The sequence below is a fragment of the Lepidochelys kempii genome, chromosome 6, assembly GCF_965140265.1.
Source record: "Lepidochelys kempii isolate rLepKem1 chromosome 6, rLepKem1.hap2, whole genome shotgun sequence".
Taxonomy (NCBI): Eukaryota; Metazoa; Chordata; order Testudines; family Cheloniidae; genus Lepidochelys; species Lepidochelys kempii.
Genome location: NC_133261.1, coordinates 12,399,407 through 12,426,747, shown reverse-complemented (window position 1 = coordinate 12,426,747; position 27,341 = coordinate 12,399,407). Strand labels below are relative to the sequence as shown.

General features: G+C 56.7%; 1 protein-coding gene across 3 annotated transcripts; it reads left to right on the top strand.

The window, feature by feature from the left end:
- The first annotated feature begins 11 nt into the window (after window positions 1-11).
- On the top strand, window positions 12-27,341 carry FNBP4 (formin binding protein 4). 3 transcript variants are annotated; one of them, XM_073346694.1, is made up of 17 exons: window positions 12-165; window positions 4,652-4,744; window positions 6,261-6,397; window positions 6,683-6,872; window positions 7,256-7,403; window positions 7,507-7,627; window positions 9,465-9,803; window positions 10,968-11,178; window positions 16,507-16,622; window positions 17,246-17,350; window positions 18,161-18,294; window positions 19,269-19,447; window positions 20,107-20,420; window positions 23,270-23,414; window positions 23,516-23,775; window positions 24,576-24,733; window positions 26,253-27,341. In XM_073346694.1, the coding sequence occupies exons 1-17, from the start codon at window positions 45-47 to the stop codon at window positions 26,341-26,343; spliced, it is 2,862 nt and encodes a 953-aa protein (XP_073202795.1). In that variant the 5' UTR covers window positions 12-44; the 3' UTR covers window positions 26,344-27,341. The 3 variants fall into 3 exon arrangements, with proteins under 3 accessions (XP_073202795.1, XP_073202794.1, XP_073202796.1); XM_073346693.1 differs by having other exon boundaries at window positions 16,504-16,622; XM_073346695.1 differs by lacking the exons at window positions 12-165; window positions 4,652-4,744; window positions 6,261-6,397; window positions 6,683-6,872 and adding an exon at window positions 6,879-7,083 and having other exon boundaries at window positions 16,504-16,622.

Sequence of the window (27,341 nt, the reverse complement as noted above, 5' to 3'; positions counted from 1 at the left end):
CGCCATCTCGCGCCCCGCCCCCGGCCCAGGCCGCACCGCGCTCCATGGGGAAGAAGGGTCGCGCGGCGCCGGGCCGCCGGCCCATCCTGCAGCTCTCCCCGCCCGGGCCCCGCGCCGCCCGCGACGGGCCGGCCCCGCCCGACGTCAGCTCGGGCTCGGAAGCGGGTAGGGACCGGGCGGGCCACGGGGGCGGCGCCTGCGACGGGAGCCTGGGGCCTGCGGCCTGGCCGGGGCGCGGGCCGGGCGCGGGGTGTGTAGGGAGGCAGGGCGGGGGTGTGCTGGGGGGGCGAGGGCCAGGAGGTGTATAGGGAGGTGGGGGCAGAGGTGGGTGTCTGGGGAAGGGAGGCAGGGGCGAGGGCCGGGGCTGTATAGGGAGGCAGGATCTGGGGGGGTATCCGAGGGGGTTGGGGGCGGGGTGTGTAGGGAGGCAGGGCGGGGGGGGTGTCCTGGGGGGGCGAGGGCCAGGAGGTGTATAGGGAGGTGGGGGCAGAGGTGGGTGTCTGGGGAAGGGAGGCAGGGGCGGGGGCGAGGGCCGGGGCTGTATAGGGAGGCAGGATCTGGGGGGGGTATCCGAGGGGGTTAGGGTCGGGGGAGGGGTGTGCTGGGGGGGTGAGGGCCAGGAGGTGTATAGGAAGGTAGGGTCGGGGAGGGGATGCCCGGGGAAGGGAGGCAGGAGCCGGGGTGGGGTATCCGAGGGGGCTAGGGCTGGGAGGGGGTGTGCTGGGGGGGGTGAAGGCAAGGGCTAGGAGGTGTATAGGGAGGTAGGGGTAGAGGTGGGTGCCTGGGGAAGGGAGGCAGGGGCGAGGGCTGGGGCTGTATAGGGAGGCAGGGGCCGGGGTGGGGGTATCTGAGGGGGCTAGGGCTGGGAGGAGGTGTCCTGCGGGTGTGAGGGCCAGGAGGCGTATAGGGAGGTAGGGGCAGAGGTGGGTGTCCGGGGAAGGGAGGCAGGGCTGTGATGGGGTGTCTGAGAGGGGTGGGGGTCCCAGAGGGGCGGGGGGTGATGCCCTGGGTGGTGTGTTTGTCCCTTCCAGTCTGTTGTCCCCTCCCCGGCAGGGCCTGTCCACCCCTGGTGCCAGCGCTGTGCAGTGTGGGTTGGGCCCGGGCCCTACCTGATGGCATATCTGTCCTGACTACTCGGGGATGGCTGGCAATGGAGGGGCAGCACCCGCCCTGCCAGCCGGGCTCAGGGTGTGGGAATTGGCGGAGATCACACCAAGTTCCCTCAGACTGTCAGTTTGGCCTTAGATGCTGGAACCTCGACCTGTCCAGCCAGCACCAAGGGTTACATGAGGAGTGTGTGGTTTAGTCCTGAGTGCTTCGTGGCATTGCGGGGGGGGGAGAGGGGGGGAGAATGGGGGTTTGGCTAAGTCAATGCTGTAATGGTAAAAAAAGGTTTGGGGAAACTAACTGAAACTGAAGTCCATACTCCCCAAAAGAGCAGTGAGCTAATAATGTTTGCTGTCTGTTACACTGCTGGTAGGAATGGCGCCAGAAGATGATTGTTAATCGCCCCTGCTCCATGGTCGGGCAAGTTTCTATATTGCATTCTAGCGCTCGCTGGCAGGGCAGTGGACACAGAGCTGCTGGCTGGATTTCTACATGTGTATTGTATCCCTTTCTGGCAGGGATGCAGTGTCTCTGAGCAGTTTGCTATGTGTGTGTTGTAGCCCTAGCTGGCACAGTGGTGGGTACAGGGTCAGTCAGCGTTTTCTAAGTGTGTGTTGTAGCCCTCATTGGCAGAGTGCAGGGTTGTGTGGTGCCTTTCTGTGTGTTGTAACTGTCACTGGCAGGGCGGTAGGTATGGGGTCACTAGGTGGGTGTCTACATGTGTATTGTAGCCCTCACTGGCAAGGTGATGAACACAGGGCTGCTGATCTCAGCCTGAATAGCTGGGTGCTGCCGTACAGTCTAATGGAGGGGTTCTCAAACTGGAGGTCGGGACCCCTCGGGGTCATGAGGTTATTACATGGGCGGTCGTGAGCTGTCAGCCTCCACCCCAAAGTCCACTTTGCCTCCAGCGTTTATAATGGTGTCAAATATATATGTGTTTTTAATTTATATGGGGGGGGTCTCACTCAGAGACTTGCTATGTGAAAGGGGTCACCAGTACAAAAGTATGAGAACCACTGGTCTAATGGGTCAGGTTATCTCTGGTAGCATGTTGGTGCATCGCATTTATTTAGGGGTTTCTTTATCGGATTGCAGACCTGCAGGGCTCTTCCTTAGGTCCTCACAGCTCTCTGATGCTTTTGTTTATTGTCTGGCCTGTGGCTGCCTGGTCAGTATGGGCTGTGTCTGCCTTTCCAAAGTAGGAGTGGAAGCTGTTGGGGTGGTTGGTTCTGTTCATCTCTCCCGAGTTGTCTGCTCAGCCCCCGTGTCCTTTGCTCCTGCTGTGAGTGGCTGGATTCTCTACCTATCGCAGACATGGCATCGCGGAGTTGTGTAGTGGCAGTCATAGTTTGGGAGCAAAGGGTCTGTAGATTGTGGAGGTAGGTGCTGGAAAGGGTAGCGCTGATGTTACACTCTGGGGTTTATTCCCTTTTTTTGCTTGGTGCGTTACTGGCATCTGACCTTGGATGCAGCCCTGCACAGACTTAATTACAGCGTGTTCTGCTTTGGAGCAGAAGGCTCAGTCTTGGGTAACAGATTGACTCAGTTGCTCTCAATGGATGTAGCAGGTCTTGGAGAATGGGACACACGTGCACAGCTGGACCAGACCCCCCCAGTCACTGGCAAAACAGTATCTCGTCCCATCCATTGCTCCCAAAAGACCATTCTGCCATTCCCATGGTGGAAGTTAATGTCTTCTCTTGCACTTCCCGGCCTCCCTCCCCACAGAACCTATGGCTTCCCTGACCTAGCCCAATGAAAAGGCCTCTGCCGTGTTTGCCTTAATGATGTGATAATTTCACCAGTGGCAGCCCCCAGCTCCTAGTCACGTCAGTGCCGGGTTAGTGCCTCGCTGGAATGGCAATCAGTATCTGGCAGAAGGGAGGCATAGATCCTTGTCCAGCTGTGCAGTGAGCCACCCTGCAAGTTGCCTGAATTTCAGATTCTAAAACATGGGTGGACAAACTTTTTGGCCCGGGGGCCACATCGGGATATGGAAATTGTATGGCAGGTCATGAATGCTCACAAAATTGGGGGTAGGGGTGCAGGAGGGAGTGAGGGCTCTGGCTGGGGGTGCAGGCTCTGGAGTAGGGCCAGAAATGAGGAGTTCAGGGTGCAGGAGCGGGCTCCAGGCTGGGACTGAGGGGTTTTGTTGGCGGGAGGGGGATCAGGGCTGGGACAGGGAGTTGGGGCATGCGGGAGTGAGGGCTCTGGCTGGGGGTGCAGGCTCTGGGGTGGGGCTGGGGATGAGGGGCTTGGGGTACAGTCTCTGGGCTGGGATCAAGGGGCGGGAGGGGGATCAGGGCTGTGGCAGGGGGTTGGGGCGGGGGTTCAGGCTTCGGGTGGTGTTTTCCACAAGCAGTTCCCAGAAGCATGTCCCCCCTCCGACTCTGAGGCGCGGCTAGGTGGCTCTATGTGCTGCCCCGGTTCACGGCCAGTGGAGCTGCGGGGGTATGTAGGAGCCGGAGCGGGGTTCCTGACCCTTCTCCCCAGCTGGAGCAGGGCAAACCCCCAACCTCGCGGGAGCTGAGGGCCACAGTAAATGGTCTGATGGGCTGGATGTGGCTCATGGGCCGTAGTTTGCCCACCCCTGTTCTAAAAGAAGCTTTGAGCGGAAAATAAAGATCTCAAAATACAGTTGTTAAAACACGTTCTGTGCCAGTGGTCTCCACACGTTCAGCGCAGTGACAATAAGGGACCGAGTGCAGAGCTTGAGGCCTGGGCTTCCTGCCTGTTCTGGGCAGGAGCCAGGAATCAGTGGCATAGCATTCTGGGAGTTTCCATGGTGGGAGTGGTGCTCAGGGCTCCTGCACAGCAGGGATCTGCACCTCAGCTAAACCTGTACAGTAGGTGACTAAGCCATATGGTCTCTGGGGAATTTCCTTGGAGAGATTAGCAGCTGGGCAGTGGTGGTGCTGGAGCTGCTCAGGGGCACAGGATGGGGAGGTTGCTGTGCTGTCTGCCCGCAGAATGGCCTGCAGCTGCTTGGCTCCACCTGGGCAACAGCACGGGCACAGCTGTCCCTTTTCCTGCTTCACGTCATGCACTTCTCTGCTTCCACTTCCCTCCTTAAGACATGCTGCCTACAAGCAATCAGCCAGCCCACGACTCTTGGCGAGAGCTGATTTTATTTATTTATGAAAGAGAAAACTTGGCAGTGAGTCCGAGCTGCCCAGTTGTGCACACGGCCCGTTGCTGCCATGCGTAGCCGCTGGTTTTTTTTCATTGCCTTCCTCCTCCCTCTCCTCTGCTTGGTACAGTCACTTGAGTCATGTTTGAGGTTCGGTTGTAACCGTTTGGGGGCTGGGGCTATGCTGTCTGGATGGTACCCCAGGGCTGGGAGCAGAGCCTGTGAGTGCCTCCCCAGGACAAGTTGCAGTGACCATCCCAGGGGAGCGTGTGGAGTGGAAGATGTTACCCCACACAGTGCTTACTGGGAAATGGGAGCAGGGAGTTCCCCTCCCGGCTTCCTTTGGTGGCAGAGGATCTTCCCTGGATGTGGGCCACTGAAGTGCCTGTCACTTTTCCTTCCTTCACCCAGATGAACCCGAGGTGACTGGGGAGGTTCCCAGAACAGCTCCAAACCTGCCCCAAATGACTGCACCTGCTGGACCGGCAGCTGTCAAGCCAACAGGTAGGTGGGGCATTTCTCCTCCTTTGCTCTCCCTAGGCTTTAGCACAGACTGCAGTTACTGAGGGCAAGCAGCCAAGTCTGTGTCTGTCTGGCGCTGGACGCTCTAGGCACAAAGTGCTGTCGTTGGAAGGCAGCTCGCAAAGGCAGACATGGCGTTTGGGCCCTGGTCTGCGTGTGTGTGAAGGAGGCTTTAACAGGTCCTTCAAAGCAAGCTCCTCTTGCTTATGCTTTGCCTTGGAAGGCTCAGGGCTGTCGGTCTTGTTTTCCTGTTTCACTGAAGGATTTCACAGATGACTCAGCGGATTGCCATCTTCCTCAGCTCTAATTGATGATGAGGTGGTGTTGAGTCTTTAGTTAGCTATTTATTCCAATCCTTTGGCTTTGTTTTGGTCGCTCAGTCTCATGCAGTTTGAAAAAAAATCCCTTCCCACCTCAGTCAGGGTATGTCTGTGCTTAAAATGGCATCTCCCATCGCCATAGTTAATCCACCTCCCCGAGAAGTGGTAGCTAGGTCAATGGAAGAATTCTTCCATTGACCTAGCTCTGTGTACACCAGGAATTAGGTCAGTATCGATAAATCTCTTGAGTGTGAATTTTTCACACCCCTGAGATGCAAGCTATATTGATATAGAATCCTAGTGCAGACCAAGCCTCAGTTAGGGTCAAGTGTCAAACCCTCTAGTCCTCCACAGACTCTTCTGTCTAGCTGGTTTTTCCAGGTACCTGGATTTGTAACATGAAGAGTGAGTGGAAGAAACTCTTCAGGCCCCTTGTTAGTGACCATTATGAAATAAAACAAGGAGCAGATACAATTGTTTTTTCCCCTCTGTCCTCACCTTTAGGGCCCATCAGGGAGCCATCTTTTGGAATTTGTGCGTACCACTGAGCTAACCACCCCAGGCTGGAATCCGGAGCTGAGTGCTCTGTTGGCCCCTGGAGGGAATGGCTCCATCTCAGTGGAAAGGTTGCTGGCAGAGGGCTTTTTTCATTTACAGCAGTTCCATGCTCGTGGCCTGATTTAGCTCACTGCAAGATGATTACATCTGTTTTGTTACTTGTTCAGATTTAGTCAGTAGTTAAACAGTTGAAATGCCTACAACTCTGGGATAGGCAACTGGCTTTCCTGATTTGTAGTGCTGCCCACAACAATTACCTCGATAAGCTTTAAATCACACAGCTCTGGCACATTCCGGACTGCCCTGAATAAGTACTTAGGAGGGAGTACCCTGTGACCTTGCCATTTCCAAAGCAGAGGTCTGGTAGGGATGTGTGGGGCCCACATGGCACATTCAGCATAGCAAGCTTCTAGCCTCCATGGTTACAAAGTTGCATCTTGTTTTAAATGTGATTATAAGCCCTTTGGGGCAGGGACCATGTCTTCGGTGTGTCAGTTCAGTGCCACGAGACCCCAAGTCTGTACCACAGTATGAGTAATGATCATCTCAGAGGAGCTGCCTCTAAACCCAGGCAGCCGAGGGTGGAGGGAAACTCTCACTGGTAACTCTCTTCTGCCTAGGTGGCTTACGTTTGCTCGGTGCTTACGCAGACAGTGATGATGAGGAGGGAGAGGCACCTGAGAAATCAGTGCCGTCCACAGATGCAAACGGCAGCAATTCGACAGACATTGACAGCACGCTGGCAAACTTTCTGGCGGTGAGTAGAAATCCTGCCCTGGGTCTCAGTCAAGGGACGACAGGCAGGGCTCCAGGGTCACCACCTTCTGACCGACCTGAGCGTGCTTATGGAGAAAAGTGGGCGAATGAGCTTTTGCTGGGGTGGAAGGCAGGGTGGAGGATGAAGCTGGTGGACAGGGTTCCAGGGCTGCTGAGTTTGGAGGACTCACCTGGGGTAGCAGCTGCTCTCTCCACGTAGGGGAATACGCTGATTGTCCCAAATCTGGGGCTTCAATTCATTTGTAAACATTTTGTGTTTTCAAAGGAGATTGATGCCATTACAGCTCCGCCCCAGCCTGCTGAATCAACTGGTGCCTCCTCTGCGCCCCCGCCGACTCCGCCGCGCCCAGAGCCGAAGGAGCCTGCCTCGAGCCATCCCTCGGCTACGGCGAACGGGACGGGCTCTGCCCAGCCGGCGGAGTGGCAGTATGACACGCAGTGCTCGTTGGCAGGAGGTGAGCTCTGTTGCCGGGTTCATCTGCCCCAGGGCGTGCGGGCAGCCATTCCAGCCGGGGCGCTGGGGGGGCCTCCGTCCCTGGCAGCACGCCAACCCCCGTGTCCCTTTCATTGCCTGGAAACAGCCGCGTTCTCTCTAGCTGTGATGTCAGAAGATGAATGTTGTGCTGTAGCCCCAAGAATGAAACACTTAGTGGCCGACACACACAGGTTTGTGTCTTCCAAGGGCTATTGGTGAGTGGCTGGCGCGTGGGGTGAGTTCAGGGACAGATGGTGGGGTCCCTGTCTCCTGAGGCACGTGGAGGGGACCATGGTGCCTAGCGCCGGGCTGCGGGCTTAGGAGCATCCTGCTCACTCACGGCCTTTGGTTCTCTTCCCTCAGTGGGCGTGGAGATGGGAGACTGGCAGGAGGTCTGGGATGAGAACACTGGCTGCTACTATTACTGGAACACGCGGACCAACGAGGTGACCTGGGAGCTGCCGCAGTACCTCGCCACCCAGGTCCAGGGGCTGCAGCGCTATCAGCCCAGGTGAGGCCAGCAGGGCGGGGCCGGGCCATCTTTGGGGCACAGAGGGGGTGGTGGCTCTGCCTGTTGGTATGTGCCCGTCACAGCCTCTGCTTTCCCTCCCCAGTTCTGTGGCAGGTGTCGATGGGAGTTTCCTGGTGGCTGCAGACCTGTACCCTCAGGAGAAAGGGGTCACGGTTGCCAGCATTAGCCGAGGGACTGTCCTACCCAAGCGAGAGGTGAAGAAGGTCAGTGGGAGTCACCCCTTTCCTTGTTCCTGCAGAACATCTCAATGAGACGCTCTATCACGCTGCAGGCCAGCCTCACCCCTGGGATCCCAGGGAACAGAGGGGCCAGGAAGGAGCTAGAGAGCTCAGAGGAGCCTAAGCTAGCCATTGAGTTTGGACAGCTGGGTGTCTCTAAGGCCAGGCTCCCCATCCCCACCTCCCCAGGTGGAAAATCCTGCTCTAGTGGTGGGATGCATGCTCCAAGTGCCATTCTGCTCGAGAAATGGCTCCAATGGATCCTGTGTTCACTTGGCGCTCTCCTTACCCCTGTAGAAGGGCAGCTCAGCACGGCAGCTGGGCATTCTCTGGTCTGGTCTGGTCACCTGCAGGAGGGGTCTGGGGGTATAGGTATGAAAATTGGATTGTGTGGAGGGGCTGTGCAGGCTCCGAAACAAGGGCTGCCTTGCTGGGTGGATCCTGCAGCACTGAGCACGTTGCCAGCACTGGGAGCTTTTGCTACTCCTGGGCATCTGATTCCCTCTGTGGGGCTGGCACAGTGCAGCAGTCGGCAGTACATGGCACCTGGCTAGCAGCGCAGAGAGACTCCTGCTTCCTCTGCTGGAGCTGCGTCGACTCAGCAAGGCTAACAGGAGCGATGTGGGCGGCCTTTGCTCTGCACACACCCTAAAAGCTGCCCCGGTGACTAAGACGATGCCAGGCCAAGGCATCACTTTGAGGGGAGGAGCTCAGGGTTTGCTGTGCCAGATCAGAAGGACAAAGGCCAGGAGTCTCTGTTTTGATGAAGGTGTAAGGAGCCCTTCACAAGGCAGTGATGGGCCAATCTGCCCCCAGAGACCGCACCCTCCAATAACTGGAGGCTGGCTTTTGCCCTCCATAGAAACTCCTGCTCCTCTTTCCAGCCCTCCCAGACTCTTGGCCTAACTGACAGTTTGTGGCACTGAGTTTCCCAGGCTGATCATGTAGAGAAGCATGTATTCTCTTTCTGAATGTGCTGCCCGAGGGACTCACTGACCTTGTGGCTGGGAAGTGTTCTGTCTGCACTGTCCCCCCGTGTAACATCCCTGGTAGGAGTGGGGGGTGAGGTGGAGTTTGAAGGAGGACAGGCTTGTGGAGGAGTTCAGAGAGGGCATGCCGTGCATAGCGGGCCACATGGAGTATCCAGCTGCATGGTAACAGAATAAAAACTACTGGCCATCTTCTAGTGCTCCGCCCCCCCCCTCCCCAGAGCAAACAGATATGTTCCCCAGGAGGCCTGTGTTCAGTTCTGGATCCCCCACCTCGTGAAGGAGACGGGTCAGAGGGTGGAAAAATATCCATGGGAAGGGTCTGCAAAGGCTGCAGCTGTCCAGCTTAGAGAGGACATTGTGGGGGTGAGGGAGGGGAGGAGGGCCAGACGCTCCCAGTAGCCCCTTCTCCCAGGCTGCACTCAGGAGTCCCTTGCTAAGAAGAAGTCCCCGTACACCATGCCCCATTGATGTTTGAGTCTTGCAGGCCTTCAGCGCACCCCAGACCCCAGCAGCCCCGAGGGTCCCAGAAGGGATCGGCCATAACTCGGTGTTTGCTGCGTGGGATGCAGCGGGTTAAGTACTGAACCTCTCACAGACACGGCTAGGAAGGTACTTTCTCTAGAGTTCTTGCACCTTCCTCCTAAGCCTGGTTGGTATCAGAGGCTGGAGGATGGCTGTTCCTGGATTGCTGCAAATCACTGGCTGGGAAAAGGCCCTCATTGCAGGGATCTCTTGTTCCTCCCTCTGCCGCTGTCTGAGAAGCCCTCGGGCTGTCGGGCAGTGGCGATTCTGGAGTGGGAGAGAGCCCGTGACTCTTGTCTGTCCCACAGGAGGTGAATGAAGGCGTCCAGGCCCTCTCGAGCAGTGAAGAGGAGAAGAAGGGGGTGGCGGCATCCCTGCTGGCTCCGCTGGTCCCTGAGATGGTGAAGGAGGAAGAGGAGCGCTGGAGGAGGAAGGTGATCTGTAAGGAGGAGGTGGAGCCGGTGCTAGCGGAGGAGATGGCTGCGGGGGAAGTGGCGGTGGCTGCTGACAAGCAGGACCCTTGCAGGGATGCTCTGGAAGACCCTTCCCAGGAGGGTCTGTGCAGTGTAGTGCAGTCAGGGGAGAGCAGCGAGGAGGAGGAGGAGCAGGACACGCTGGAGTTGGAGATGGTGTTGGAGAGGAAGAAGGTAAGTGGCAGCTGGGGGAAAAGGGGGCGGGTGCTGCCGGGCTCCTGTTGGAGGGAACCCCTGTGTCATTAACAGTCCAGGTGGGCCAAGAGAAAACCTAGCCACAATTGCCCTGTGTGGTCTGTGCCAGGGAGTAAGTGGGGGTTCAGGGGCTGCCCCCCATCACCTACGGGGCAGAGTGCCCAGGGAGACACCACACAGCACGCTCCTTCCTCCGGCAGAATGACCCCATGGCCGTGTCTACGCTGCAGGTGCTGCGGTGCTGCAGCTGTGCCACTGTAGAGTGGAGGCATTGTGCAGCAATGGAGGGGGTTTTTCCAGTGCTGGAGGAACATCCCTCCCCCACCTACACCCCTGAGCGGTGGTAGCTAGGTCATCAGAAGTGTTCTGCTGCTGCCCTTCTCGCCCCTACACCGGGAGTAGGTCGGCATACCCGCAGCGCTTAGGGGGCAGGTGCTTTTCACACCCTTGGCCGCCGTAGCTAGGTCGATCTCAATTTGAAGTGTAGACCAGACCGAAGTAGCACTGTGCTCCCCGCGGTAGGAAGCAGGGCTGGAGTAGGAGAGCAGCAGTGGCTGGAGCATTGCATGTAGAAATCCGGGCGGGGGGAGGTGTTTTGTGACCCCCTGTAGCTGACACTGTTTCAATTCCCCAGTCGGAGAGAATTGCCAGTGGATGGAAAGCTCTGAAAAGAGTCTCTCTCCTCTGGAAAAAGGGACTGCTCCCCAGCTCCGGGGGCCAATATCAGGGTTCCCATTATTACCGCCCCCCTTCACCACGAGCACACTTGTGCCAGGCTGATGTGACATCCGCCAGTGGATTCCCAGATTTCTAGGCCAGAGGGGCTCGTGACAACCTAGGCTAGTGGTTCCTAGACTTTTTGCCAGGGCAACCCACTGACTACACCTTGTCTGTTTTTTTTTTGTGACCCACCGTTACATGTATGCACCTCTGCACTCATTCCACAGGGCTGGGCATGGCGACCTGGCGCAGGGGGTCGCAGCCCCACTCAGGTTTGGCCTGCCCGCCCTCTGTTGTGAGGTCACCTCCTTGCATATCAGCAGGGGTGCAGCTCCTCCTGAGGCTTTGCCCTCCTCCCCTCCCCTTCTGTGAGTGCTGGGGGCTACTCCCCAAGGCGGCACTCACCCTCTGGTCTCGTGGCAGGCGGAGCTGCGAGCCTTGGAGGAGGGAGATGGCAGTGTCTCGGGTTCCAGCCCACTCTCCGATGGGAGCCAGTCAGCATCTCTTGACACAGCGCCCAAGCTGCCCTCCATGCAAGGGAAGTGGAAGCTTTTTGTTGGGGTTGCCAGCCCAGAGTCCACCAGCCGTGGCTCTAGCAAGACTGGCCGAGAGACTCCAGAAATCAAGGAAGCAGGTAATTTGAGACACGCCTCCTGAGCCAAAGCCCTCGCTTCCCAGCCAGTGACTGCAGGGAGAGCCGCACCCTCATGCACCAAATTGCAGTTTTCAGCAAAGTCTCCTCCTTTACATCGCAGGGGTTGGCAGCTTGAGGGTTTGTCTGGAGGGGGCAGGGCACGGGCCGTGTTACTGCCATGCCGATCTCTTTCCTCTCTCTGCAGCCCAGCAGTGGTAATGCCTGGGTTATTAGCAATGAATGTCTTCTTGCGGGGCTCTGTGTATGCCCTCTACAGGGAGGAGCACCCCTGGCACTTGGAGCCCAGAGCCCTGCAAATCTGCAGAGAACTGTTTTATATCCATGGATGCGGATATTCGTGGACCATTTTTGCGGCCTGCGGATCAGGTGCGGATACAAATTTTGTATCTGCCCGGGGCTCTGCTCTCGGGGAGCACGCAGAGCGATGGGAGCAGTTCAGAGCTGGCTCGTGGGACAGAGGTTGGCTTCACTGTATCAGTTCATAGAGCTGGGTGGTTGTGAAGGGTCTGTGCTGAGTCTCTGATCAGCACTAGCCATACAGGGTTTGCACTGCAGAGCCTCGCAGCTGTGGACAGCATTGCCACCGAGCGGCTCCGTTCCTGACAGGGTGCTTGGGGGTACGTCCCATCTGCCTCCAGCAGTCCTGTGGGGTGGTTCAAGGCTTTGTCCTGTGTGACAGGTCCAAGGGCCCTGGAGAAGATCTGGGGGCTATGGGGTCATCAGCGTATGCATCAAACCTGCTGTCTGTCTCACCTCTGAATGGGGCAGGCTGCTTTCCTGGTGTCTGGCTGGGATAGGGTTTGGGTTGAGAGCACGGTGGGTGGGTGAGGCAGAGGTGATGCTTGTGGGGAAGGGACTTGAGCAGTGGTGGGCAGTGGCCACTGTTCGCCGTTCCCGGTCAATGCAAGCTGCAGGAAGCAGCACGGGCTGCAGGGAAGTGCTGGCCACTGCTCCCATTGACGGGGAATGGCTAACCGTGCACAGGGAGCTGCTGGCGGCCGTGCCTACGGACGGTCAGTGTAAACAACCTGTCTCAGGCCCACCAGCGGATTACCGTAATGGGCCGCAGGCTGGATTTGAAGCTGCGGTGTGGATGTTTGGGGATGCTCATAGACTGCGCTTGCTGCTGGGGTCTTGGGTGTATTGGCCAAATGCCCCCATTTCTGTGGGTCAGGGGGTGCCACTCCTTTCTGGTCTGGCCTTTGCTGCCACGAGCTAGGCCAGCCTCTCCTGCAAACCAGAAGTGCACACTGAGCAGTGCCTGGGGAGCTCTGCATGGGCCTGCCCACCTGGTCAGTGGGGTCGGCAGCAGGGAGCAGGTCACACCAGTCCTTGCTCTGCTGTCCTTGCTTCCTATTGGCTTGCAGCACGGGAGCCCGTCTGCGAGGCTCTAAATCAGTAGTTCTCAAACTTTTCTACTGGTGACCCCTTTCACACAGCAAGCCTCTGAGTGCGACGACCCCCCCCCCCCTTATACATTACAAACACTTTTATATATTTAACACCATTATAAGTGCTGGATGCAAAGTGGGGTGGAGGCTGGCAGCTCATGACCCCCTAAGGTGTCCCGACCCCCTAGCTTGAGAACCCCTGCTCTAAATGGCCTGGCAATCCGAGACTCCGCTTTCCCTGGGACCTCCTGGTCAGCATCAAATGCTCAGTGACCACTGACCCAGCCCACACATATTGACTGCTAGGGCTGGAGGCAGAATCCGTTGTAGACTTCTGGTTGCAGGAGGCAGGGCTGGCTGGGCAGGTGTTATATTGGTCCAGTCCACTGCTGTATTTGAATCCCTGGTCCTCGCAGTGCCCTGTATGTGGTACTTTGTGCATGTGCCCAGGGACTGCCAGATGAGGCTCAGTTTCTTGCCCAGTGGTTAGTTGCGGTGTGGATTATGGATACACCCATCTGGACGGGCGGGCATTCCAGAGCTGGGGTGGAGCAGAAGTCCTGCCTTCCTCTAATATAGCGTGAGGACTAGCGAGGGCTGACTCGTTAGGCTGGTATAACGGTCTGACTTGTTAGGAGCACTTGTCTGCATGGGCTGATCCATGGATCTGTGACAGAGTCTGGAGCCCTCCATGGCACAAGAGGCCAAGCCAGACCTGCCAGGCCCTGATTAACCTAGCACACCTCGAGAGGGCTGGAGGTTTGTCCCGGCTTCTGCATTCTGTGTTGCAGGGTATTGTATAAACCAAGCCAGGCTGTCTCTGCCCCTGCTGCTTGGCTTTCTGGATTCCAACTTCTTGGGCAGTTTGGCCTTGAGTTCCCCAGAGCCCCTCTTCTGCCACAAAGACGGCTGGTTTCACAGCTCCCAGCATCCTGGGCAGCTGTGCCACACGGATCGGCCACGGCCACGGACAGCTACGCCCCATGGATCGCTCCCCGCCTGGGTCCCCACCATGGACAGCTGCGTCCCATGGATCGGCCCCTCCGGCGCCTGTCATGGGTAGCTGTGCCCCATGGATCAAGCCTCTGGTTTCTATGCCCCACTGACTGGGCCACCAATTCCCTACCATGCCCCTAAGGACTTCTTGCTTCAGGTCCAGAGCGCCCTTACAGATTCTCTCAATGTAGCTGACAAGGTCTTTGTGACAGGGACAGTCTGTTACCCTGAATGTACAGTGCCTAGTGCAGGGGTCCCATGATCTCAGCTGGTTCCTAGGCCCTACCATAATTTCCAGGGTTGTCCTTCTATCCTGTGGCAGAGCAGCATGTGTGATTCCCTTGGTCTGTGAGTGCCGCTTTCAAAGGTCACAGGGAGGCCTCCTGAAAGGAGGAAGCCAGGAGGAGTCAGCAGGTGCCAGAGACACACACCTCCCCACACCCTCACCCCAGAAAAACATTCCTATATTGGGCTATATCTTGGTGGCTGCCTCCTGGCAGGCTGCTCTGCAGTAACTCATGGTACTAGAGGATCTGAAGGCCTCAGCAGCTCCAGAGCTAAATGAAGGACCCCTGTGCATTCTCTCACTGACTGGCTGGGCCTCTTCTTCCCCCCTCCCACCCCCAAAAGTTGACTCTGCCTCCCGAGCCATGGAAGGGTGGGGAGCTGTTCTGAAGGGTCTGGGGACCTTCTTCTACAATAGAGGAAACCATGCAGATAAATGTCCTATTGGCTGGGTCTAGGTTCAGGAGCCAGTGGAGGAAAGCAGAGCCATTGGCTGGTGTAGGGCAATTCACATGGAGTGGGCGGGAGGGGATTGGGGTAGGAGGGTCTCAGGCTCATGGTGGAATGAGATGGGCAGAAAGAGGCGAGTTTGTGGCTGACTGTGCACTAGAGCAGTCCTTGCCAGGCCTCTGCTCTTTGCCTTGACTTGAGAGCACCCAGAGGATGCCCGGATCCCAGCACCCAGACCCTCAACTCTTACAGTGGTGGTGGTGGTCATAGCTGGAAAAACCCACCTCGTAGCCTAGAGACTAAGGCCCTGGGTAGGAGCAGAGACGGCTCCTTGGGCAGCAAGGAAGCTGCGAGCTGTTTGTTCCTGGTGTGTTCAGCGGACAGGACTCCCTGCCCATTCTTTGTAGGTAAACAGGATTGCACCAAAACACAGACCTGGTTGGTGTTCTCGATTTCTCCTCTGAATGGAAACAGCCCTGCAGAGGCCTGAGAGTTGATGAACAGCTCAGGCTGGGGAACTGAGATTGTGCAATAGCTGATTGTCCAGCCCCATTAACAGCCCTCCTCCCTCCCTAAGGGGAGTGGCCTCTCCCCTAGCTGCCTGGCCCTGCTGGTGGGGAGGGCTGGGTCTGTGTGTGGTGCTGTAGAGCCGTCCTTGGGTGAGAACAGCAGGTGCCGGCCGTGCCATCCTAAAAGGTGTCTGGTGTCTATTACACTAACACCCAAAAGCTCCAGCCAGTATCCGGCATCGTGACCGCTGCTGCACAAACAGAGTAAGAGACAGATTAGAGGTGATTTGCCTGGGATTTCATTCTTCCTTTGGGTATGTGTCCTGCTCTCTCGCAGGCCTTCGCTGGCTGGGCTGGAGGGCTGCTCGGGGGCAGGTCTCGTGCTCTGAAGGAAGGAGCTTGGGGTTGAATCTTTAACAGCAATGTCCTTTCCCCGTTCATTAGTCACTGGAGTTAAATACCTGTTGGCGAACTGGAAGGGCTGCGTGAGGTTTGCCTTGTGGCTTAGTGAACATGGTATGTCTATCCAACAAAAAACCACGTCTGCGAGTCTCATCCCGGGTCAATGACTCGGGCTCTCACTATGCAGCTAAAAACAGCTGTGTAGACATTCCCGCTCAGGCTGAAACCCGGCCACAGGGGAGGGTCCTGGAGGCTGGCCTTCAGCCTCTGTGGGAACATCTACACAGCTGTTCTTAGCCCCGTAGCCTGAGCCCAAGTCATCGGCCCAGAGCCTGAGGCTTGCTGCTGCCATGGGTTTGCTTGTTGGGTTGACGCACCCTTAGGGACTTTGGGAGCTTTGTCTGCCTGGCTGCTGTGGGCCAGGAGCAGGGCTGTAGGTGGGATGTGTATCGGAGCTCAGCTCTGTATGACTCCTGTAAAGCCGCCCTTTATTATTATTCGGTGACTGCAGTGAAATAGGTGTGAACTAGCTTGCTGGCTGTCTTAGGCCAGGCCTACACTACAGGGTTAGGTCAACGTAACCGGCCGTGTATCGACCTAGTTGTGGGAATGTCTTCACTTAAATTTGGCTCCCACCGACATCAGTGCCTCTCTCTGCCGATTTAGTAACAGCACCTCCCCAAGCAGCGTAGAGTCACGGTCACTGTGATGAGGTCGACGCAGTGTCAGTGTAGATGCTGTGTTGCTTACGTTGACTGTAACTGGCCTTCAGGAGCTGTCCCGCAATGCCCCACACCAGCACCGCCACTGATGCAAGCACTCCTGGGGAGGGTGGGCACCGCCAACAGAAGGAGCCACGTGTGCACTCACGAGCAATTTAACAGCCGTGGCTACGTGCCAGTGTAAGTTAGGTCGTAGTTTGTAGTGTAGACATGGCCTTAGTCTTCTGGCCTAACCACGGCCTGGCTTCTTAATGGGCAAAAAGCCCTCATTTGCAAACAATAAAGGAACAGAAGAAGATGCTGTCTACTGCTCCTCTTCAGATGCCCTGTTTAAATCTCTGCCTGCTCCCATTCCCTTCTGAGTCCACAGAGTCTGCCTGGGAGGCCCAGGCCAGACCTGAACTTTTTAAAATAGGACAGAATAGGGCCAAGCTTCTTGAATTGACTCCCTCCCACAGCTGCCTGCTGATGGGGGGCCGTGCAGTGGGTGGTGATTGCGCTGCCCTGTGGGAACAGTTAGGAAAGTCTCATGTGTTTTCTCTCCCTCAGCAGCGAGTGCAGAAGCAGCTGAGGAGACGTCAGACAAAGAGCTGGAGCCAGAGGAGGTCCAGGACAAAGTGAAAGCGCAGGGAGCGCCCAAAGCAGAAGATGAGGAGCAGGACCTGAAGGTGGGTGGGCGGCAGGGAAAGGAAGAATTTGGTATTGACTAGTGTTTGGGTCTCAACTGCGTCTCTGTCCGGGGGGTGTCCCCAGATTGCCTCCCATCCTCTCTCTTGAGGGAGCCATGTGGGGGTTGGAGCATGGCCTTGGAGCCCCGGAGCGCTCCGTTGGGTGGCCCTCTGGCCTCAGCCCCAGGTGTAGGTGGGAATTTGGAGGGTTGGGGACAGCAGTGGAGCTGGGTTTGGGGTATGTGAATATTGCTCATCTCTCTGCTCCTGAGAAGCAGTGTAGCGCGTGGAGAAGGCAGTGGCTGTGTGGTGCTGGGGGGCGGGGTGCCTACCACTCAAGTGTAACTCCTCCAAGTCAGAGATGGAGGAGGCTTCTTAGCTCATCACAGGGCAGGCTTGTTCCCTGCTGGGTAGCATGAAATGGCTCTGCTTGCGGAGTGCTGGGATCAGGGGAGGCGGGTTCTGAGTCAGGCACTCCACACAGCTTCACTGCCTCCCCCACCTGCTCTTAGCTACCCGGGGGAGCTGGGGCATAGCTGCGTGAGCACTGGCAGTCCTCCCCCAGGGCCTGCGGGCCGTCTGCAAGCCGATCCTCACCCCTTGCGTGCCTTGTCTCTTGGCAGTTTCAGATCGGAGAGCTGGCAAATACCCTGACTAGTAAGCTGGAGTTCCTGGGCATTAACAGACAATCCATGTCCAACTTCCACATGCTGCTGTTGCAGACTGAGGTAACGGAAGCCTTTGACCCTCTTGGTGACCTGTGTGTGTCCCTGGGAATCAAACATCCTTCTATTTCCTGAGTGCTGGAAGCCAAGCTGGGCCCACTGCTCTAGCTCTAGGCAGCTAACCACTGTCCCCCTTCATCGTCTGATTCCTTCCCCCAGACAGGACAGGTCCATGTCCCTGTGCACCACCCACAGGTAGGGTCCTACCAAATTCACGGCCATGAAAAACGCATCACGGACCATGAAATCTAGTCTCCCCCTGTGAAATATGGACTTTTGTGTACTTTTACCCTATACTATACAGATTTCATGGGGGAGGCCAGCATTTCTCAAACTAGGGGGTCCTGAACCAAAAGAGGGTTTGGGGGGGGGGGTCGTAAGGTTATTGTAGGGGCGGTCATGGTATTGTCTGCGTTGCTTGCAGAGCTGTGTGGCCAGAGAGCGGAGGTTGCTGGCCAGGCGCCCAGCTCTGAGGGCAGCACTGCCGCCAGCAGCAATGCAGAAGTAAGGGTGGTAATGCCATACCATGCCACCCTTACTTCTGCACTGCTGCCTTCAGAGCTGGGTCAAGACTCCTGCAGTTGCAACGCTGTGAAATTTCAGATGTAAATTTCATGATTTAAGATATTTAAAATTTTTAAAATCCTGTGACTCTGAAATGGACCATGAACTGCCCCTTTGCCAGCAGAGTGCAGCAGCTCATGTCTTCTCCTCTCCCCGCATACCCCCGTGCTGCCCTGCTGCTGGATTTACTATTGCTACACCCTCTCTTTAATGCCGAAGTGTGACAGCTTCTCTGCTTGCTGGCCCTAGACCCGGATTGCAGACTGGCGCGAAGGAGCTCTCAATGGAAACTACCTCAAACGCAAACTGCAAGATGCAGCCGAACAGCTAAAACAGTATGAAATAAACGCCACCCCTAAAGGCTGGTCCTGCCACTGGGACAGGTACGCACTCTTCTCCCCTTTTCACCTTTGACCTTTGACCTCTCAGACATGATTTGTGACCATCACCACCTGACGACGTTGGCGACATCTGTACGGAGACTGAGAGCAGCTGCAGTTAGCGGTGCTGGGCAGGCAGAGAACCTCCGGCACTCACAGAGTTTGGGCCAGCCACCAAATTGGAGACCTAAAAAATCCCTGTTAAAAAAGTGTTTGGAATGGCTTTGGGTCGGTGATTGGACAGAGCTGGTTTTTACTCTCCCGAGTGTAGCTGCGCTGAGGAGGGCGGGCTCGGGGGGTCGCGCATGCGAGAGCTCTGTGCACTTTGCAGGACCTCTGGATCTCTACTCCGGCTAACAGCACTGACCCTCAGGAGAGCCCCCCTGGCTGCGGATGGGAACCAAGCGCAAGATTACTGTCTCCTACCGGCAGGTCAGACCCAAACATTTCTTTTTCTATTTGGCTTTTCTGGATTGTTTGTTCATTGTTTGAAATGTTTGCTCTTTTGTTTTTCAGCTCCCAGAGCCTCTCCCTCTCTCTAGCGTTCACTGTATGTTTGACACCAAGAGTATCATGCATGGGACCTCGACAGCCCATGGGGGGAGCAGCCACCTTGCTTAAATTGGGCTGCTCCCTGTTTGTACTCCGGAGGCAGTTCCTAACAGTCCTGTTCCTAGAGAGAGCTCGCCCCCCTCTCCTTCCTCCCGGTGAACATTAGCCAGCTTTCCCAGCCCTTCTCTCTTGGAGGGGAGGGCTCGGGGCTGGATTCACAAAGCCAGCAATGCAAACAGCTTTGAGCGAGCTAGCTCTGACCTCCCGCCTCCCTCCTCAGAGTTGTTTGTTGCCTTTGTGAATGGCAGCCCTGGTAGAAGAGGGGCTTCCCGGTGAGAGCCCAGCGCTGTCGCGGGAAAGGCCCATGTCTGCGTGTCGCTGCAGGGGAGGGAATGTAAAGCCGCCTGTTCTTTCTTGTGATCTAGGGACCATAGGCGCTATTTCTATGTTAACGAGCAGACAGGAGAGTCCCAGTGGGAGTTCCCGGATGGTGAGGAGGAAGAGGACGGGCAGGCCCCGGACAGTAAAGCTGAGGCTGTTCCCAAACCAGCTCCAAAGGAGAAAGCTGAGTCCGGTGGTGAATCCGCGGTGGAGAACTCCACAGGTACTGGGGAGCCCAGGCTGTGAGATGGGGGAGCGGGAAGCAGTGTGGACTGGCTACAGGGAGGGTGTGTGTGGCTACAGATGCTGGAGAGCTGCTGATACCAAGGATGGTGCAACGGTTAGAGCACTAGCAAGATCTGGCTTCAGTTCCCTGCTCTGCCATGGATTCGCTGTCTGACCATGGGCCGCTCCCTTCTTGTCAGAGTTCCCATCTGTAACAGGGTGTGAGGGCCAATCTGTGAGCTGGTGAGGGGCCCTGATGGTGGGTGATAGGGCCAGAACAAGCTCCTCTGAGCCAGAGAAAGAGAAGAGGGTCCCTCTGCCACCAGTGAGCCGTGGCTCAACACGCCATCAGGTTTCGGTTAGCCGTGGACAGCGGCTGAGCCGTGGACAGGGTTAACCCAGAAGGGAGGCACTGTGCTCTGGGCAGCTGGAGTCGCACTGCCACACGCTTCCCCAGGAGCCCTCGTGCGCAGAGGGCACGCAGCTCCTCGCCCTACAGCTCAGGCAGAGAGCCTGTGGTGCGCCGTACGTGGGCCCTGCGCACGCCTGCCGCTGCTCGGGGGAGGGGATCAACACAGCTGCGCGGAGGAATGGATGGGTTGTGGCACGAACAGTTCCAGGGCGGGTTGTCAGGCATGCACCAATGTGTCTCCTCAGGTCCTCTCAGCAAAGAGCCCTTCTCCAGCCAAGTTCCTGCCACGTCCCTTGTGCCGCTCACTCCGTTTTGGACTATGCTTCAGTCTTCTGTCCCCGTGCTCCAGCCCCCTCTGCCCTTGGAGGTGCCCCCACCTCCTCCACCCCCGCCAGAGTCACCCCCGCCGCCCCCGCCACCACCACCGCCTCCTGGGGAGGACGGAGAGATCCAGGAGGTAGAGATGGAGGACGAGGAAAGCGAGGAACCACCAGCCCCAGGAACAGAAGAAGATGCTCCTCTGAAACCGCTTCTCCGCCCAGCCGTCACCAGCAGCCAGGTGAGGGCGGGGAGTGACCGCTGCCCGGGGCGGGCCCCGGATCGGGTGTGCTGTGTGAAACAGGCAGCTCAGCATCACTTGGCCGGGCGTGTTTCCCAGTGGCTCTGTTTTGTGTCCTCCTGCGGCAAACCCCTGTCACCCCATGGGTGAGGGCTAGCTGCCTAGCAGCTCTGTCTTCCCCCCACTCCCAGTCCTGGGAGAGAAGGTTTTCATGAATGATATACCCTCTCCAAAAGCCATTGCCAGGGCCCCTCCCAGGAGGCTGTGGAAAGGAGGTGGTCCTGGGACGTTGCTCAGCCCTGGCTCTTGGGGGGAGCAAAGGTGAGTTTTAATGGGCAGAGAGGTCATTGGGCATGCCGTGGTTCTGCACTGTGAACCGGCGAAGAGGAGCCTAGGGGATCAGTGGAGGTGCAATGGATAAGGGGCAAAGTGTTCCTTAGTGAGCTGCCCAGCTCCCGCCTGAGTCCGTGCTGCTCTAGAACAGCCTTAAACCCCTTATTCTATGCGGGAGGATTTCACCCTCGTGAAAGGGTTCCTCTGCCAGGAGTGCAAAATGTTTCCCCCACACGAGGCGGAGAATCCATTTGTCTCCTGGGGCGGGGTCATGTTAAACGGCAGACCAAAGGCGCACAAGACCCAAGGCCCCTCTGTGCTAGCAGTTCGCTTGGCTGTGCTCAGGAGCAGCTGTGCAAGGGACAGGTAGGGGCAGCAGCTGCCGACGGGTAGGAATTTGGTGTGGGCAGTGGGTGCCAGCTGCACCAGGGTGATTGGGAGGGTTGACACAGGGGGCAGTGCGGTCCCCGAGCCAGGCCAGAGCTGTAGGGGGGGACGGGCAGTGCGGCAGACCAACACAGTGATGGGCTCCCTCCATCACTGGGTCACCCAGGCTTAGGTTCAGCACTGCCTTGGGCTGTCTTGAGTAAGCACATCTGCTTGCCAGAGAGAGCCCCCATCAGAGGGGCACTGGGTTTAGCTGGCTCAGCAGAGGGGCCTTGGAGATGTCTTTAACGTATGATTGGAGAATTGCTAACATAGTTCCTATTTTTAAGAAAGGAAAAAAACGTGATCCGGGTAACTACAGGCCTGTTAGTATGACATCTGTAGTTTGCAAGGTCTTGGAAAAAATTTTGAAGGAGAAAGTAGTTAAGGACATTGAGGTCAATGGTAAATGGGACAAAATACAACATGGTTTTACAAAAGGTAGATCGTGCCAAACCAACCTGATCTCCCTCTTTGAGAAAGTAACAGATTTTTTAGACAAAGGAAACGCAGTGGATCTAATTTACCTAGATTTCAGTAAGGTGTATGATACCGTGCCACATGGGGAATTATTAGTCAAATTGGAAAAGATGGGGATCAATATGAAAATTGAAAAGTGGATAAGCAATTGGTTAACAGGGAGACTACAGCAGGTCCTACTGAAAGGTGAACTGTCAGGCTGGAGGGAGGCTACCAGTGGAGTTCCTCAGGGATCAGTTTTGGGACCAATCTTATTTAATCTTTTTATTACTGACCTTGACACAAAAAGTGGGAGTGTGCTAATAAAGTTTGCGGATGATACAAAGCTGGGAGGTATTGCCAATTTAGAGAGAGACCGGGAAATCATACAGGAAGATTTGGATGACCTTGTAAACTAATAGCAATAATAGTAATAGCAATAGGATGAAATTTAATAGTGAGAAGTGTAAGGTCACACATTTAAAGGGATTAATAACAAGAATTTTAGTTATAAGCTGGGGACGTATCAATTAGAAGTAATGGAGGAGGACCTTGGAGTATTGGTTGACCACAGGATGACTATGAGCCGCCAATGTGATATGGCCATGAAAAAAGCTAATGCGGTCTTGTGATGCATCAGGCGAAGTATTTCCAGTAGGGATAAGGAGGTTTTAGTATCGTTATACAAGGCACTGGTGAGACCTCATCTGGAATACTGTGTGCAGTTCTGGTCTCCCGTGTTTAAGAAGGATGAATTCAAACTGGAACAGGTACAGAGAAGGGCTACTAGGATGATCCGAGGAATGGAAAACCTGTCTTATGAAAGGAGACTCAAGGAGCTTGGCTTGTTTAGCCTAACCAAAAGAAGGTTGAGGGGAGATATGATTGCTCTCTCTAAATATATCAGAGGGATAAATACCAGAGAGAGAGAGGAATTATTTAAGCTCAGTACCAATGTGGACACAAGAACAAATGGATATAAACTGGTCATTGGGAAGTTTAGACTTGAAATTAGACGAAGGTTTCTAACCATCAGAGGAGTGAAGTTTTGGAATAGCCTTCCAAGGGAAGCAGTGGGGGCAAAAGACCTATCTGGCTTTAAGCTTAAACTTGATAAGTTTATGGAGGAGATGGTATGGTGGGATAACATGATTTTGGTAATTAATTGATCTTTAACTATTCATGGTAAATAGGCCCAATGGCCTGTGATGGGATGTTAGATGGGGTGGGAACTGAGTTACTACAGAGAATTCTTTCCTGGGTATCTGGCTGGTGAATCTTGCCCATATACTCAGGGTTTAGCTGATTGCCATATTTGGGGTCGGGAAGGAATTTTCCTCCAGGGCAGATTGGAAGAGGCCCTGGTGGTTTTTTGCCTTCGTCTGTAGCATGGGGCACGGGTCACTTGCTGGAGGATTCTCTGCTCCTTGAAGTCTTTAAACCACGATTTGAGGACTTCGATAGCTCAGACATAGGTGAGAGGTTTATTGCAGGAGCGGGTGGGTGAGATTCTGTGGCCTGCGTTGTGCAGAAGGTCGGACTAGATGATCATAGTGGTCCCTTCTGACCTTAATGTCTATGAATCAATGACTCAGTCCAGCCCCCTGACTGCCCACCCCCTCTTCCTGCAGAGTAACTCCGAAGGCAGCACCTCCACTGCCCTCACCGCTAAACCACAGAAGAGGAAAGCCGGTGAGATGAGCACGGGGCTGGTTCAGCGAGCAGCGACCATTGGCAGCTGTCCCGTTCTCTACAGCCAGCCCGTCATGGCAGCCAGTGAGTACCAGCCCTGGAGTGGCCTATCTGAGGCCAGAGCGGCATCTGCAGCGGGGGCTGCCAGGGACTTACCAACCTCCATCTCTCTGCTGTATCCACAGGCCCTCAGCCCATGGGGCTGAATCTCCAGCCGAGTTACCTGGGCGTGACCGCACCAGCCATCATGAGCTATTCGGAATGTGCCGTGCCCACTGGTCTCGCAGCCACCATGGCGCAGCCAGCCCCCGCACGAGGAGCCCTCCCTGCCAAGGGGGCCATGGAGCAGCCACCTCCCCCGCCTCCACCTCAGCCGCCGCCACCGCCTCCCCCAACCACCAAAGCACCGCCTCCCGAGAAACCTCGCAAGGGGAGAAGGGACAAGGTAGGGGCGGGCTCGCCACTGCCCAGGCCTGTGGGGGAGTCACTGGAAGATCCAGGCTGTGCATGCAGGGTGGGCATGAGCAGTGAGAGAAGAGTCAGGACTTTGTGGCCTTGGGAGACAAGTCGCTTCCTTCTGATTGTCTGTAAAGGGGAGGCTGGCTAATGTGTTGTGCACCTTGGGGTCCCTGAGTGAAGGGCTGATGCTTCAGGCAGCTTGCTTCCACTCGTGGGCAGTGGCTCCCCTAGTGTGGGGCAGGTCAGCCCCCAGAGGTGCGTGGGGCCAGCGCTGGGCTAGCAGGGCTTGCTGCTAGTCAGCATTGAAGTGGCTGGGGGGAAAGCTTCTCTCCCTGGCAGTAGCTAGACACACCGCTTCCCTGGAGTTCTTGGGGCTCCTCCAGCATTAAGAGGGGGGCTGTGTCCCCGTCCCTGACTGGGCCTGTAGGCGCTACCGTAATACACCTAATAAATAATGTACAGCCCCTAGCACAGTGGGGCCCTGACCTGTGGCTTGCAGCCACTATGGTAATATAGCAGTGTGTGACAGGGCTTGTGCCCCTGACTCTCAATGATCAGCCCCTCTCATCCCCCGCCGGTCTCTCCCAGCCAGCCACTGGAGCAGAACGAAGTGCTCGCCTGGAAGCATTGGCCGTTTTTCTCACACACACACTCTGCCTCTGTTCCTTTGGCTGGGTCTGTGTTGCCTTCCTCTCCCTCCTGCCCTGGCCCTGCGTGGGAGGGGCGCTCCTCCGTGCCCATGGTGCCACCTGCATGATCCCAACCCTTCCCCTTCTTTGTGTGCAGGGCAAGAAGGGGAAAGCGAAGATGCCGTCGCTGGTGAAGAAGTGGCAGAGTATCCAGCGGGAGCTGGACGAGGAAGAGAACTCCAGCTCCAGCGAGGAGGACCGGGAGCTCACCTCTCAGAAGCGCATCGAGGAGTGGAAGCAGCAGCAGCTAGTGAGGTATGGGCGGGGGGACTGGCGGGGGATCGAGAGGGGCCCAGTGGGCCTGGAGCCAGCTCCTCGGGAGTCCTCTGCACCTGCTCGTAATCCAGTTCCTGCTACACCCCTGGCCAGGGCACCAGCCAGCCCCCCCAGGTGGCAGTGTCAGCAGAGGGGTCCCAGGAGGGAGCGTTCCTCCCCTCAGAGCCAGCTTCCCCCTGACAGGGCAGCGTGGCTGGGCTGGGCTGCTGCTGGGGTCCTCACCCCCTTTCTCTGAGCCACAGTCCCCAGGAGACCCTCTCGCTGGCCTGGCCCCTCAGATGCTGGCTGTATCCGTTGCTGTTATTGGGGGGGGTGGTTCTTTTCCTGTGGATATCACGACATCTGTGACCGGTTATTGCTCGTGCCTTAGCGAGGCACTTCCTGGCGCCCTTCACCTATCTCCAGAGTACCCTAGAGCACTCCCCCTCGGATCAGCCCTCTCCAGCCTGCCCACGCGAGCAGTTCTCTCAGCCTGGGTGGTTTCCCCGTTTGTTGGAAATCCGGCTCCTCTAGCAGATCCCCCTTTCCCAGGCCAGGCCAGCAGAGAGCCCACTGCCCTGGGTGCCTCCTCTCGGGGGGCAGCACTGCCTTGCTGGGCCACTTACCCCTCGTTGTGCCGAACTGGAGTTCTCCGCCAGTCACAGCGCGGCGGCTGACTCAGTACGTCACCTGCTTAACTACAGCCCTCAGCTCCCCTTCCAGTGTGTAGGGCTAGCTGTCCCATAGCCCCGAGCTGGGCAGGGTCCTTGGCCAGCATCTTTGGGCTCGCAGCATAAAGCAGTGGGGCCTGGGGAGTGCGAAGGCAAGGCGAGAGGGCATGGGGAGGGAGAAGACCCTGCTGGATGTTCAGCTTGCTACCCCCCTGCAGTGAGCTGGGTGGCACGGGCTAGGTCCTTCCCGCCGCTGTATTTACAAAACTCCCATGGGTTGAGTTTCGTGGCCACTCCAGCTTCTCCCCGGGGTCCTTCCAGTGGCTGCCTGAGCCTGAACGCCCCACTCTGAAGATGTGTATAAGAAACTTCTCCCCTCTGCCCATCCCGTGAGGGGAGCAGGTGTGTGTGGGTCGGTGGGGGCGGATAGCTGGACCCTCCCATCAGCTCTGCAGCTGGGGAAGCCTGACCACTGAGCTGTCATGCATTGGGTGGGGATTCCCAGCAACAAGGGGACAACACTTGACTGAATCCTTCCCAGCCCCCAGAACTGCTCCCTGACACAGCACCTTCTAGCGGCCCCAGGAGATCTTAGGCAAAGGGCCAGTTTCCCGCTGACATGCTCCTGATGCTCTCCGGAGGGTTGATTTGGCCATTCTGCATCAGAGGCAACTCTGTGAACTTTGCATCGTGTGCATGTCCCCTCTGTGCCCCCCCCCCCCCCCACTCCCACTCCCCTGCCCCTGAGGGTGGGCTAAGGTAGGCCTAAGATAAGGCCCCTGAGGGTGGGCTGCACGAGCTCTGCCCGGACTCCTTTGCAGCACCTGAGCGGCTCTTTGTCCCCACAGTGGCATGGCAGAGAGGAACGCCAATTTCGAGGCCCTGCCGGAGGACTGGCGAGCACGGCTCAAGCGGAGGAAAACCACTTCGAGCACATGAGGCATCGGCACTGGTTTTTGGTTTTTGGGGTTTTTTTTTTACACATGTACAGTTTAGAGCCTCTTACCGATACGACTGTTGTCAATAAATTGTAACTGTTTGGGGCATCCCGTTTCAGTTGAATGGGCTGATGCAGCAATCCCCTAGACTGGGACCTCTCCAGGGTGGGAGCTGGGATGTGAAAGGCCTGTTAAGTAATGGGTGGCCTTGACCGGCCTTGTGCTCACCGTTCGGCTCCTCCTGGCACAGCGGGGGTGCTGGCATGAATAGTCCATTTTGGGGTTGGGCTCTGGCAGCGACTGCACCGGGTGGGCCTGCCTCCCGCACAACGCTTGGCCCAGCTGGTAGAGCCGAGTCGAGCTCAGAACCCTCTCCCTTCCCCTTGCAGTTTAAGGAGAAGGCGGCTCTTCCTTGGCTTTCAGACCTAGCTCTCTCGGATGCCTCCTGGCGTTGCCATTCCCAGCATCTCTGGCCCGAAGGTGCTGCAGCTCTGTCCCGCGCCGAGTAGGAACTCGTGCGTGCACTTCCTCCGTCAGAGCCAGCCAGTGGCCTGGATGTCCCTGAGAGCTCGACAAGCCCTTCACTTGAATCCAGGGTTGTCTGCAGGGCCTAGTGCAGAGACTAGATAAGTCCACTTTGCCTGGGCCATAAAACCTTTGGTCAGCCCTTGGACACGTTTGCGGGCTACCTGGGAGGTGGTGGGAGGCCATGTGTCAGGAACCACTCACAGAAAAGCATTGCTGTTTGCTTGCTAGTTCTCCCCTGTTCTAGGCCCCACCTCCTTTCGCTCCCCATCAGTCCCCTGATTTCAGTAAAAGTAGCTTTTGTCCATGTTAAGCCTCCCTCCCCCTCTTTCTTTGGCTCAGAATCAGGTAAAAGTCACTTTCTTCCCACAGAAGGGAAGGCCACTCGGGTTTCCAGCCGTTTGTATTTCTCCAGTTTTTGGCTTTGTAAATTTGTACATAGATATGAATAAAATCCCTTTTTATACTTCAGAA

Excerpts from the sequence above, each read along its gene's own strand:
- FNBP4 (XM_073346693.1), top strand. The coding sequence starts at position 45 with ATGGGGAAGAAGGGTCGCGCGGCGCCGGGCCGCCGGCCCATCCTGCAG. Across the intron at positions 7,404-7,506 it reads CTGCAGCGCTATCAGCCCAG|TTCTGTGGCAGGTGTCGATG; the intron begins GTGAGGCCAGCA and ends TTCCCTCCCCAG. Across the intron at positions 18,295-19,268 it reads TGGTCCTGCCACTGGGACAG|GGACCATAGGCGCTATTTCT; the intron begins GTACGCACTCTT and ends CTTGTGATCTAG.